Source organism: Perca flavescens, chromosome 4 (assembly GCF_004354835.1).
Source record: "Perca flavescens isolate YP-PL-M2 chromosome 4, PFLA_1.0, whole genome shotgun sequence".
Classification (NCBI taxonomy): domain Eukaryota; kingdom Metazoa; phylum Chordata; class Actinopteri; order Perciformes; family Percidae; genus Perca; species Perca flavescens.
In genome coordinates, this window is record NC_041334.1 from 31,035,749 (window position 1) to 31,049,921 (window position 14,173).

Genomic DNA, 14,173 nt, shown 5'->3' on the forward strand with positions numbered 1-14,173 from the left:
AAATGCCAACAAGTTACAATGACGAGACATTTGAGATGTAGTAAATGTGCAAGGAGGACCAGTTTGCCCTTGGTACAGTAACATTCCTGACTCTTGTGTAGTCTAAAGCAGGGGTCTTTAACATTTTTTAAGCCAAGGACCCCTTAACTAAAAGAGAGATGGAGCAGGGACCCCTAAAAGTGGTGTTTTCTATGTGATACGCAGGTATACGCAGTATACCCACTAAAGAAAGCTCCAGGATTTCCATATTCCCACTTAAAAATGCCCAATGACACGCAACAACATACTTTCCATTATATTTTTGATATATATTGAGAATTGTCATCTGTGTTTTTCTTCTTCACACAGGCTAAATAAAGGTATTTCCACCGTAAAGTGGTGCATAAAAGAGTATCCGAATACAGGAAATGAAGTCGTTGATGCTCAAAACCTCCCTGGGGAGGACAGCCAGATCCCCCCACGATGATACGGCCCCTCCTCCCCCAAAGGCAGATTCTGGCCATATATATATATATATATATATATATATATATATATATATACAGTACAGTATATCTACTACAATACATTAAACTACACCACTGACCCCCTACTACGTATAGTGTATACAGTGAAGTTGTATGATAAACTGAGCCTACTATACTGTGTAGGGCAGCCTAAAGCCTTTATACATACCTTTTTTGCATAGAATACTAAGCTATTAAAATAGCCTAACAATTGTTTGCATGCTTTTATAAATCATGTTTTAATGTTAAACATACATGTGGCACAGTGAATCCTACCTTAGTGACTACCTCACATATAGGCCAGTAAGCAGTGGGGATTTATATTTGCTAATATGTTGGACTTTTTAATTTTTTAATAAACTTTCAAAAATGAACAATAATTTGGAGGCCCCCCATGCACTGACTCTGAGGACCCCCTGTTTAGGATCCCTGCTGTAAAGGGTTTACTGTGTTAACAACATTCATAGAAGTTACATGGCACTGAACCGTTGACAGGGATCATTTCCATGTATCAGCATGTTGTGTGTTTCTTTGAGATGAGATGCCAGCAGTGGTAAATAAAGTCGATCCCTCACACTTCATCTCAGGGCCATCAGTGTGATGGATGGAGGCCAGCCGGGTTAGTGATCCCCTCCCACCTCTCTCCTGCTCCCACTCTCCCCACAAACGTCACTATTTTCAGCTTTGACAGAGGACTACAACCACCAGCAACAACATATCAGTCTTCTTATCAACTTCTGGTTTCAAACATTTTCTAGTTAAAATTTGGACTTCAACTCAAGTTGGATTTTTTTTGTCCTTTCAGGTTCTGGTTATTTGCAGCTTGTTTGTAACTTATCTTTGTTTCTAATTTTTGTGTTTCCCCCCCCCCTGACTGTGTTTCATTTCTGCCAGGTGCAATGGCTCTTGGAGTGCTTAATTCGCAAGTTAAAAATTCCCTGAGTGGGAGTGTATTTTTCGACCGTGGTTCTATAGAGGAAGAGGCACCTCCACCTCCACTCCGCAGCTACCTTTGTTTGACTATTTTTACCTGCTTTTGTCCTGCATACCCGGTCAACATTGTTGCCCTGGTCTTCTCTATCATGGTAAGCATGGCATTTCCTCAATCACCTTACAGCAAACTGATGATATAAACATTCAGTTTGGCCAAACTGTTAACAATGTATTGTGTTTCCAGACTTGTAATCTGCCAGCAGGCCTGCTTAGTGTTGTTTTACCAATATTATAAAAAAAAAATACAATTTAACCATTAAAGCATGTGACCAGGTCCCAACACGTTAGACAGCTTTAGATGACACATTAAAGTTTCTCAAATGTGTTTACGTTAAACAAATATTTTGCAAATCTTATGTTAAACATTTCTACATTAAAAATGACTAGGCCTGTTATATATTTTCTTGAGTTGTGTAGCTTATACATTATCCCACATGTTTAACGATATTTAAACACAACAGAGAAATCTGTAATTGTATCCAAAGTAACAGTCCATTACATTTGGTTGCCTGGCAATGGCGTTATATAACCTTTAAGCCACCTACACATACGCAATTTGCTCTCTGCGCACCGCTAGGTAGGGCGCAGAGCAAAGCGCAGCGCAGGTAAACGCCATGAAGGGTGGCAAGGAAGCTATTTCCCGTTGCTAGGTAACGACATGCTGTTATCTCATTGGTTGCGCTTTCGAAAAGTCATAGGCTACTAGGTCAAAGTTGAAATAATTTGAACTTTGAGCGCAGTGCAGAGCTGCAAATCCGAGCGGTGCGTGACGCCGGGGGTAGCGCAACGCGCTCTCCTTGTAGGAAATCAACGGAACGGCCGGCGCAAAGCGGTTTTGCCGCCTATCATGTGTAGGCGGCTTTAATCTGTATCCACAACGTTTAACTTGCAGGATTGCTCTCATTCTGCCGTAAATTCCGCTGGATGTCACTCTTTTCGGATGTCACGTTACCTTTGTTTTGTAATTTCTAAACTCCGGTGGATTTCTGAGGACTACGGTTAACTGCTCCTAAGATCTCTGCAGGGTAAATCCAGACAGCTAGCTAGACTATCTGTCCAATCTGAGTTTTCTGTTGCACGACTAAAACAACCTTTTGAATATTACATGTTCCACCAAAACAAGTTCCTTTCTGAGGCTATTTTGCAGCGGCACAGTGGCTCCGCTGGGCGCTTGGCACCGCCCAAGACGATTGTGATTGGTTTAAAGAAATGCCAATAAACCAGAGCACCTTTTTCTCCCATCCCGGAATGCTATGTGGACTCGCCAGACCCTCCTCCGCAGCGCTGTAGAGGAAGGTCTGGCAATGCGAGACTATGTAACCTTTAACCCCCCCCTAGTTGCTCTAACACAGGAAACACCAGATGATACGTCAGAGAGTAATTGTAAATCATACAATGTCACAGAATTATAATCACTAACTGCAATACAGCTTTTTGTCCACCACACAGCGTCATTGTTTCATTATTTTTTATTTGCAAAGTTTTATGTGCAACAGTGATTTTTGTATTCTCAGTCTAGGAACAGCTATGCTTCTGGTGACTATGATGGGTCGAGGCGGCTGGGCAGGAACGCTCTCTATGTAGCTGTTGCCTCCATCATCATCGGCCTCCTCATCATCGCTATCTCCTGCATCGTTCATTTCACCACGGTAAGACACACTCCTGGGGTTGGCCAGCATGACACTATATGTCATGACCATTACCATATGGTTATTATATCCACAAAACTACTTTAACTGAGATTGAATATTGTATCCACCTACACACACCTAATTCATTGTGATGTTTTTGAATTTCACAATGTCATTTTTTTTTAGTCCTCTTGTTATTAATTATACAGTAGAAACCCATTTTAAATATCTGTTTCCATAACCTACCTTTGTGGTGCAAAGCTATGGAGACCCAAAATGTTCAACATTAAATAAATAAAATAATTCCTTAAATCATTTCAGAAATTATTGCATCTGTAGGATATATTTTAAACAATGTATTCATGTGACAATTTATTTCATAATTACTCGTTTGTTTATTTAATATTGAACACTTTGGGATTTCAGGCATTGTATTTTGTGTCAAATCTGGAATTGTGATATATGATGTAAAATGCAGCACGGAGGTGAAAGAGAAAAGTCTAATCGTATATGAAATCTGTATGATATAGTGCATTATTATGTGAGAAAAAATATCATTATTATGTATAAATAAAAGTAAATTATACATTTTATAATATGTCTGGCAGATTTGTCTACTGTGGGTAACTACCACTACATGCAATTTAAAAGATGTTATGTAATGTGAGTGTTCAATGTACATCTGTTTGTGTTCCAGATGGAATTTTAATGTTGTGGAACGGAAGAGAGGGGGAGAAGAGAAATAAGACAGTTGAACAGGAAACTGTGGATGATGCCAATGAAAGGACTATGACTCGCCTCATGTTTACTTCAACGTGTACGTCACTTTCTCTCATGTTTACCATTCTTCATATGGACAATCAAGGATGATACAACGTGGTGAATGTGTTCATTTCAGTTAACGTCAATGATGCTTTGAATTAAAAAAAAATTTACTACAAATGTGTAGTGAATCCATGGTCCACAGCAAGGTTTTGTTAGGCTGTGACCCTGAAGACCCTGTTGTTTTTTGCTGAAAACATTGCTAGAGATAGATGATGACAGTAAATGGTCTATAACTTTATCAAAATACCCACTTTATCCATGACAAAACCAAATGATGTTACAGGTCCCGTGGCATGAAAATGTCACTTCATGAGGTTTTTTAACATTAATATTATTATTATTAATATAGCACTTTCATTTCTGCCAATACTCTGATGTTCTTAAGATTTATTAAAAATCAGAGGTTTACTCCTCGACGCAGCGGGCCCAGGTTCGACTCCGACCTGCGGCCCTTCGCTGCATGTCATTCCCCCCTCTCTCTCCCCTTTGATGTCCTTAGCTGTACTGTCAAATAAAGGCCTAAAAATGCCCAAAAAATAACCTTATTAGAAATATGTAGTACTGCCATTGATATTATTGATTATAGCTATTTTGTGCTACAGCATTTATCTTCATTGTTATTATAATGTGTATGTCATAACTTTGGTATGTACAGTACGACTTGGGAATTTACAATGTTTTAATGCTCTTTAACAATAACAGCAAACTCCTTATTAATTAGCTCTGAACACATTTCTAGATCAATTCCTGCCGTACATCAAGATTGTGTCTAAAAATAACTGTATAAACAAACCTTCCTTTGTTTCATTTTTTTCCATGTTTTACTGTAAAAGGGCAACCCAACCGATTTTATTATCAGTTGACATGTTGCAAAGGGCACTACTCCGCATGTGAAAACAGTTGTATAATGGGTTTTTAAAGTGAGACTATGTAACCTTTAAAGAGGAAATAACCCATTTTGGGGGCAGCAAGGGTCTAATAGAGTACTTATTTGCATTAAGGGAATATATATATATTTCTTGGTGGGTTTTGAGCTTGACCGATTCTTGGGAATCAAAGTCACAGTATCTTATCCTTTACGGCTTCAGTTTTTTAAATCCTTTTCAAATCTGTCACTAACTAAATTGTTGAGGGGCCCCTTTAACAACGTACTTAAAAACAACTTCCCCTTTCTTGGCAACTGCAGTGAAAATGTCACACGTTTGATTATTTTCATCTTGCTAACGACAGAATTAAGCTATTCCTGCTGTCATGTTACCTGACTAGTGCCACACTGTTTCCTGTGTGCATTGCCATGCCATGGCTCCAGACTGTGCCACATTTGGCGTCAAAGCTATCATATAAAAGTAAGCACAAACCAAAAGATCATATTACATGTCTTGAGATTCTCTACACCTGTTGCCTATTAGACCCCACATACTCAACCTTTAAATTATGTATAAAATTAGGATTTAAAAAGAAAAAAATTATTTCCAGAAACAGACTCGGGCCTATTTAAAATATGTCTTTTTCACCCAAGTTAACTTAGAAACCTCCTTTGAACCTTGAAGTACCACCTGCCTTGCGGGGACATTTTCTTGTAGTTTGATATGTCATAGTATATCTCCAACTAAATATAGAAGATTCCCCCTCCGTGTTGCAGGTTGCCCAGCATGTCACGCGGTCAAGCTGAACTGACCCTGTTGCAAGGTAACTGAAACATATGTAAAGTGTCATAAAAGGTGGGAAATAAAGTGAAGATTCGGATGGGTTCAAGCAAGGAGGGTCCTGATTCTGTGTTACCATATCAATCTCACCTCAAACCTCTTTTATTGTTTCTATTTAATAACACTTTTGGGCTGTTTTCATTCATTTATTATTACCTTCATGGATATACAAATTAACACCTAGATGCAAAATAAAAAATAAAAACCTGTAAATAAAATAAATAAATAAACTGTACTGTTTGGGTTTTCACTTTTTGATTTGCAGTATGCACCTTTTCCGTCAAACCAATCTTCTGTATGCAGGTGTAATTCGAAACAGTGCCTCTGATGTAATAGGCCTGCTGCCAAGTTTCAGCAGTTATTCTAATGCACTTAGACAAATAAGGTTTGGCAGTAATCTTGTACTATTATCTCCCATTACTTGAAAGAGAATTGCAGTGTGTTTGTAGTGCCACCTCTTTGATGTCACACCAAAGCAAAACTCGAGAGAACAAGATGAAAAATGAAATGAGTGCAGGGATTAGGCGACTTGAAAGCATGCTTAGAAAGATTACAGATCAAGGTAGACTTTGGGACAGGAAACTGATTATCTTACGATGTAATGAAACTCCTTTGTATTGAAAATTCACACAAACAAAATGTATTAATATAGTTTTCATTTCATTTTTTTCATTAAAGTGATCTGATTTCCAGCTTTGTGAGACAGCTGTTGTTTTTTTTCTTCCCTACCAGAATAATGAATCATATTATTTTCCAGCTCGCATTCAACAGCATCAACTCACCTGAAGCTGTGCTGTTTTGCTGCTAGCTGCAATAGCCAATACATTTGGAGAGCACTCCATGACTCACATGAAGTGCTCATAAATAGGCCACTCAAAGCAGCTGCTTCCATTAGCACAAGATAGAGCCTCCATGCGCGTACATATCCCATGACACATTCCTCGCAGGGAGCAGCAGTTTGATCCAGTTTGAATACATGAAAGAGGATAACTGTGGGAATGATGCAGAGCACACAGGGAATCATGAACATTCATTTAAGTACCTGATAGCCACAAAACTAAAAGTTTATTTTAAATACAGAATTTTGTCTCAGATTTATGAATGCTGAATTAATTTACTTTTTTTGTCGTAGAATATCATAGTATATCCCCAACTAAATATAGAAGATGTAGCTGTGTAAACATTCTAATAGAGTACTTAAACGCAATATGGAAAAAGGCTTGGAGAATCATTGAAGATCAAAACCACCCAGGCGACAGCCTTTTCTCGCTGTAAAAGCCAAATGTATTAAAGGTGAATGTGCAGCTATAACAACACAACAGCACAGTGTCATATATACGGGTCCCCGGTGGAGAAGGCGGACAGCTTCAAGTACCTTGGTGTCCACATTACCGAGGGTCTGACCTGGGCGCTGCATACTGACTCAGCCGTGAGAGATGCAAGGCAGAGACCGTTTCACCTCAGACGCTTGAGGAAATTCCAGGTACCCACTCAAATACTGAGCAATTTCTACTCCTGCATCATGTGGGAGTCATGATAGGGAACATCACTGCCTGGTACGGAAACAGCACCGAAACAGGACCGCAAGGCCCTGCAGAGATTGGTTCATTGGGTTGAACACGCAATACGTGATGCCCTACTCTGTTTAAAGAATATTTACGCCAGGCGCTGCAAGGAAAAGGCTAGGAGAATCATTAAAGGTCCATGCCAGCTGGGTAACAGCCTTTTCCCTCTGTTGAGGTCGGGTAGAAAGTACCGAATACACCAGGCCAGCACCGGGACGCTCAGGAGGAGCTTCTACATCCTTCTACACAAGGACACTGCTTCTGCTTCATGATGAATCATGCACAAGTTAAATGAGCTGATGGGATTACATATCACCGGAACTGTACCTCATATGATTTCATGTGACAAAGAAAATAGTTTAAATTGATTGATTGATTGGTCTCTTGGGGGCAATGGGATGAGCTGTAGACACAACATTGACATAATATCACCTGCTGGAATTGCTGTGGCAAATGTGTCACAATATTTACTTTTCTTTTTTGGTGTCCACCAAAAAATGATCTTAGGGTTCATCACTGCAAGCGACAAAATTAGGCACTTAGTTATGCCATCCATCGTCAATATAAAAACATTGATTACAGCAGCTTTAAACTCAACAATTAAGGTTTTTACAGAGTGTTGTGTTCACGACAACATGGCCAACAGTTATATTGTGACATTTATGATTACATATGGGAACATATCAGTACTGATATTGCTTGTTGTTGATATAATGGGTCAGTGAATGTCTTTGATAGTAATTTGACAAGCTGTCATCATGTACAGTATTTGTAGCTGTCTGCTGTTGAGATGCATTTTACTCATTAATGAGTTAACACAGTATTTTGACACCCATGTCTACACAGATGTTGCTTATGTCGACACATATCTTTGTCCACTTGAAGTGATGCCCACAACGCTTATAGTAGTTTCGCTAGATGCTTGTCAAGAGAGATCTGATTGTGTCACGCTATGTAGTGTCTTAGTGTGCTTTCAAAACCGACAACGGGACACTGTCCAGAGGCAGTAAAGCACATACAGCGCGAGAAGTCAATTGTGCACAAATTAATTGAGTTCTTAAAGTCAAAACCTTGATTTCAACATTTTCCAATGTGGTGCAGAATTAGATATAAAGGGTGTGGTTTGTATGCTTGTTCAGGATGTCCTCAGCGCACCTGTATGACAATACTGACTGATCCTTTACTTGTAAGAGGCCTGAAATCAGGAAGAATAAAAGATAAAAGAACAATTATAGTAAGGACCACATCACTCGTGCACTTCCTGAGCATACACTGCGCAGCCTACATTGCATAAAGCTTTAATTCATTTAGAAATATATATATATATATATATATATATATATATATATATATATATAGAAACAGTTTGGACACACCTTCTCATTCAATGTGTTTCTTTATTTTCATGACTATTTACATTGTAGATTCTCACTGAAGGCATCAAAACTATGAATGAACACATGTGAAATTATGTACTTAAAGTGATGGTTTTGAGTAATTTCTCCCTAGGGTCCTTTGCACCATGACCTCAAGCCAAACACCCCCCTAGAAGCTTTTTTCACCTGGGTCTAACATTGGGAGAGTTAGCGTAGAGTAGCGTTATCAGCTGATAGCTTATTAGCGCAGGGGCTAATGGACCCAAGTTTGTATCTCGTAAATGACACCACTAATAATGCCCGAAATGATACCAAACTTCTACACTAGTACAAATAGGTTATGCACTCATAAAACGATGGATTGGAAAGTTTGTAAGTACACCAGAAGTTTATATAATTATTACAAATTATTACACCGAAAGATACAACAAAAATATTTATTAATTTAATGATTAAATTAGGTAATGTCTCCAAACTTACCTCAGTTATTACTTGTCTCCTGCTAGTTATACTACAGCACTTACTTTAAAAAAAACAGTTAAATTAAAAATTTTTTTTGTTGCATCTCTTTTCGGTGTTGTAATTTGTAGACGGCCCTAAGCACTCGTCTTACTGCCGGCAGCAGCAACAACAGCAGAGAGCAGAAGAGAGCAGGCAAGTGTTCATAAACTTCTGGTGTACTTACAAACTTTCCAATCCATCGTTTTATGAGTACATAACCTATATGTACTAGTATACATAACAATATATATTTGGTATCATTTCGGGCATTATTAGTGGGGTCATTTACGAGATACAAACGTGGGTCCATTAGCCCCTGCGCTAAGCTATTCAGCTGATAACGCTGCTACACTAACTCTCCCAATGTTAGAGCCAGCTGAAAAAAGCTTCTGGGGGGGTGTTTGGCTCGAGGTCATGGTGCAAAGGACCCTAGGGTGAAATTACTCCGAACCATCACTTTAACAAAAAAGTGTGAAATAACTAAAAACATGTCTTATATTTTAGATTCTTCAAAGTAGTCACCGTTTGCTTTTTTTGATAGCTCTGCAAACCCTTGGTGTTCTCTCAATGAGCTTCATGAGGTAGTCACCTGAAATGGTTTTCACTTCACAGGTGTGCTTTGTCAGGGTTAATTAGTGGACGTTTTTCCCTTATTAATAAAAAAGCAAAGGGTGGCTACTTTGAAGAATCTAAAATATAAGACATGTTTTCAGTTATTTCACACTTTTTTGTTAAGTACATAATTCCATATGTGTTCATTCATAGTTTTGATGCCTTCAGTGAGAATCTACAATGTAAATAGTCATGAAAATAAAAAGGAAACGCATTTGAATGAGAAGGTGTGTCCAAACTTTTGGCCTGTACTGTATATACTGTACATATATATTCAGTGTATTTTGCATTTAAATAGTAAATTCGATATTGTATTGATATATATATATATATATATATATATAACTGGTCAAAAGTTTTAGAACACCCCAATTTTTCTAGTTTTTTATTGAAATTTTAGCAGTTCAAGTCCAATGAATAGCTTGAAATGGTACAAAGGTAAGTGGTGAACTGCCTGAGGTTAAGAAAAAGTATTATTATTATTATAAAAAATAATGTACATTTCAGTATTTTACAAAAAGGCCTTTTTCAGGAAACAAGAAATGGGTAAACAATGTAAAGCTGTTCTGCAGCAATGGAGGTTGATCAAGCTTTGAAAGTTGGTGCTACCAATTCCCACAGGTGTTCCAACTTCTGGATTACTTACAACCCCCTCTGTTTGTATAAAAGTATTGTTGGAACAGACTGTGGTACCGTACCCTCGTGAGCATTATTTGAACACTATTGTACTGCAGAAAGTAGTGTGTTGCTATAAAAATGGCGGGAAAAAGGCAATTAACAATGGAAGAGAGACAGACCATCATAACACTTAAGAATGTTGGTCTTTCCTACAGAGAAATTGCGAAGAAAGTCAAGGTGTCAGTGAGTACAGTATTCTTCACCATCAAAAGGCACTTAGAAACTGGGGGAAACTCTGACAGCAAGAGGCCTGGCAGACCCAAAGCCACAACAGAATCAGAAGACAAGTTTCTGAGAGTCAACAGCTTGCGTGATAGGCGGCTCACAGAACAACAGCTTCAAGCACAGCTTAATAGTGGTCGTAATAAGCAAGTCTCAGTTTCAACTGTAAAGAGAAGACTTCAAGCTGCAGGTTTGATAGGTCGAGTTGCGGCAAGAAAGCCATTGCTAAGACGTAGAATAAGAAAAAGAGGCTTGCCTGGGCCAAGAAACATCGCCAATGGACTACTGAAGACTGGAAGAAGGTGCTATGGACTGATGAATCAAAATTTGAAATCTTCGGTTCATCACACAGGATTTCTGTACGCTGTCGAGTAGGCGAAAGGATGGTTCCTCAGTGTGAGACATCAACTGTCAAACATGGAGGAGGAAGCATGATGGTCTGGGGCTGTTTTGCTCGATCCAGGGTCGGTGATTTGTAAAGAGTGAAAGGCACCCTGAACCAAAATGGCTACCACAGCATTTTGCAGCGCCATGCAGTACCCTCTTGTATGTGCCTAGTTGGTCAGGGGTTCATCCTACAGCAAGATAATGACCCAAAACATACGTCCAAGCTATGCCAGAACTACCTTAGCAAAAAAGAACAAGATGGTAAGCTTAAAAACATGTAGTGGCCAGACTTAAACCCCATTGAGCTGGTTTGGGATGAACTGGACAGAAAAGTGAAAGCAAAGCAACCTACAAGTGCCACACATTTATGGGAACTTCTGCAACAGAGTTGGGAAGAACTTTCTGAAGAATATTTGATTTCCATTGTAGAAAGAATGCCACAAGTGTGTTCAGCTGTTATATCTGCCAAAGGGGGCTACGTTGATGAGTCAAAAATTTAGAATACACTTTGGTTTATAAATTGATTCCATGATTTCTTTTTTAAATTCAATTATTTATTTGTTCTATTCTTTCATTTCAGCCTACAATAAGACATTGAACTGCATGGATTTCAATACAAACCTGGAAAAATTGGGGTGTTCTAAAACTTTTAACCAGTAGTGTATATATATATTTTTTTAGCTTTAGCTAGTTTAGCTTTTCCTTTATCTTGTTTTTACCTTAATAGATTATGACTGTTCACCCTATATTGTGGCTATTTAGAAATACTTGTATCACAGAGGGTGACCTGTAAGACTTGTCCTTTTCTAACCTGCTGAAATTTGTTCTCTGTATGACACAAATAACCTTTGAAAAACACACGTGGTAGAAAAACCATTGCTTCAAACTGGGTCATGACTGTGGCACACACACAGTAGAAAAGTATGGAGGGTTGTATGACGATGATGATTGATTGTAGTGCATATTGTCATAACAAAAATAATGACTGTTACCATGAACTATATAGGAATGTATATGGATTTTACTGTATATCATGTGCTGTTTATTTTGATGTGAGTAAAGTTTAGGTTCCTGTGTGCTGGACACATGTTACAGTGAGGTCAGTCTCGCATTGGACCCTCCTACACAACGGACAAAAATCTTTATTGCAGTTACTGATTATAATTCTGTGACATTGTATGATTTACAATTACTCTCTGACGTATAATCTGGTGTTTCCTGTGATTCCCCGGAAGTTAGAGCAAGTAGGGGAGTTAAAGGTTACATAGTCTGGCATTGCCAGACCTTCCTCCACAGCGCTACGAAGGAGGGTCTGGCGAGTCCACACAGCAATCCGGGATGGGAGAAAAAGGTGCTCTGGTTTATTGGCATTTCTGTAAACCAATCACAATCGTCTTGGGAGAAAAGGTTAACCATAGTCCTCATAAATCCACCTGGAGTGTAAACTGCCAACACAAAGGCCCAAGGCCCAAGGCAACAGATATCCGACCTAAATGAGTGAAATTTCCGTCAGCAATGGAGCAATCCCGGAAGCGGAACGTCGTGGATATAGACTACTGTAAAATTAGTCTCTATCGACAAAGACGGAAGTTACGCTGGATGTGCCTCGTGTCTGGCTGTATGTCCCTCACCTTCCGCTTTCTTTGTGTTGACATTCTAAACTCGGAGCTAAAACCGACAATCAAATTATAGTCATCTTTTTTTTTGGAGTAAAATTTTCATCACATGCTTGACAGCCATTTGAAATCCAGAGCTCTCCTCCCTACGTGCACATGCTCCACCAAAACAAGTTCCTTCCTGATGCTATTTTGCAGAGGCATCAGTGCTGTGTCCAGCACTTAGCGTTGCCCATGACGACTGTGATTGGTTTAAAGAAATGCCAATAAATCAGAGCATGTTTTTCTCCTATCCAGTAATGTTGTGTGGACTAGCCAGACCCTCCTCTGTAGCGCTGTGGAGGAAGGTCTGGCAATGCGAGACTACTGTGAGTTGGACTGAACATGCATCACACGCTACACTTGACAGTGAGGCTAGCACAGGCTATAACTGCAGTACAGGAACCACTTAGACTTTACTGAATTAAAAACTGCATCCCCTCTGAAAACAGATTTCTTGTGAATTACATGTCCTGCAGTTCTTGTGTGTGTGCTAGGGGAGATTACAAACCCTGCAGTGTGAAGACAAGCATGCTCATCTGTGGGAAGCAAAGGAGAATAAATGGAAAATAAATGTTAGACTTTTTTTGTGACTTTTGTTGATAATGGACTCTACATAATAATGAACAGAATTGACCGTATATTAGGTTACACCTCGTTACAACCCTTGATAATATGAATTCTAGGGCATGATAGCAAAATTTGCTGCGGCCATTTCAGCAATGACATCTTTAATCTTTATTTAATCTGTCATGTTGTGAAGTTATGACTGAGCTTTAAGGAACAGTTAGAGGGCTACTGATAAAAAGCAGTGATTCCTGCTGGGACCTTTCTTTGTATGCAGTGTAAACCTGTGCCTATATTGCTTTCTGCATCTGTCAAAATCTGGCAGCAAAATAAGTGTAAAGCAAAATATGTACGGTTCTATGTTCCGTGATTTTAATAATCATTCCACAGGTACATGGAATTTAAATGTACAGCAACCAGATGACAGATGAAAGTGTGGTCTTATTTTCTGCTGATACAGGTGTGTACAGCGTTTTTCTTTATGTCTTTGCTTCTGAGAAGACCTGCTTATAAGAATATGTGTGTCTGCCGTACGTTTTGGGAGCTAACAGAGAGTTACAATATGTCCTGCCTACGCACAGTCAAGGTGCCAATCTGTTTTCCATTGGTTTTCTCTCTCAAGCGCTGACTGTGATCCCAAATCCTGGCATTTTGAGTTATGTGTGTGTTTGTGTGTGTGAGAAAGACAAAGAGAGAGAGAGCCACGGCAACAGTTTTTCAGCCTTATCTTTCACATTCAGTTTAAATTCTGCTATTCAGCCTTTGTGTGTTTTTTGGTATTACATCATGCTATGTTATTATTCACAGTTGATCAATAGTTTGCAATATTGCTGAGGAATGTGACATTGCTAACAGTACTTGTATCTTTGCTGAACAGCCACAGTCCCAGAGGGAAGCTGCAGATTCTTGATTTTTTCTTGTGAAGCCTATTAGTCTGCACAAAGATGTT

General features: G+C 39.0%; 1 protein-coding gene across 2 annotated transcripts; it reads left to right on the forward strand.

The window, feature by feature from the left end:
- The first annotated feature begins 1,137 nt into the window (after nt 1-1,137).
- On the forward strand, nt 1,138-4,429 carry LOC114554642 (transmembrane protein 233). 2 transcript variants are annotated; one of them, XM_028576597.1, is made up of 4 exons: nt 1,138-1,311; nt 1,401-1,591; nt 3,014-3,148; nt 3,828-4,429. In XM_028576597.1, the coding sequence occupies exons 2-4, from the start codon at nt 1,406-1,408 to the stop codon at nt 3,837-3,839; spliced, it is 333 nt and encodes a 110-aa protein (XP_028432398.1). In that variant the 5' UTR covers nt 1,138-1,311; nt 1,401-1,405; the 3' UTR covers nt 3,840-4,429. The 2 variants fall into 2 exon arrangements, with proteins under 2 accessions (XP_028432398.1, XP_028432399.1); XM_028576598.1 differs by having other exon boundaries at nt 1,138-1,287.
- Nucleotides 4,430-14,173: the final 9,744 nt, after the last annotated feature.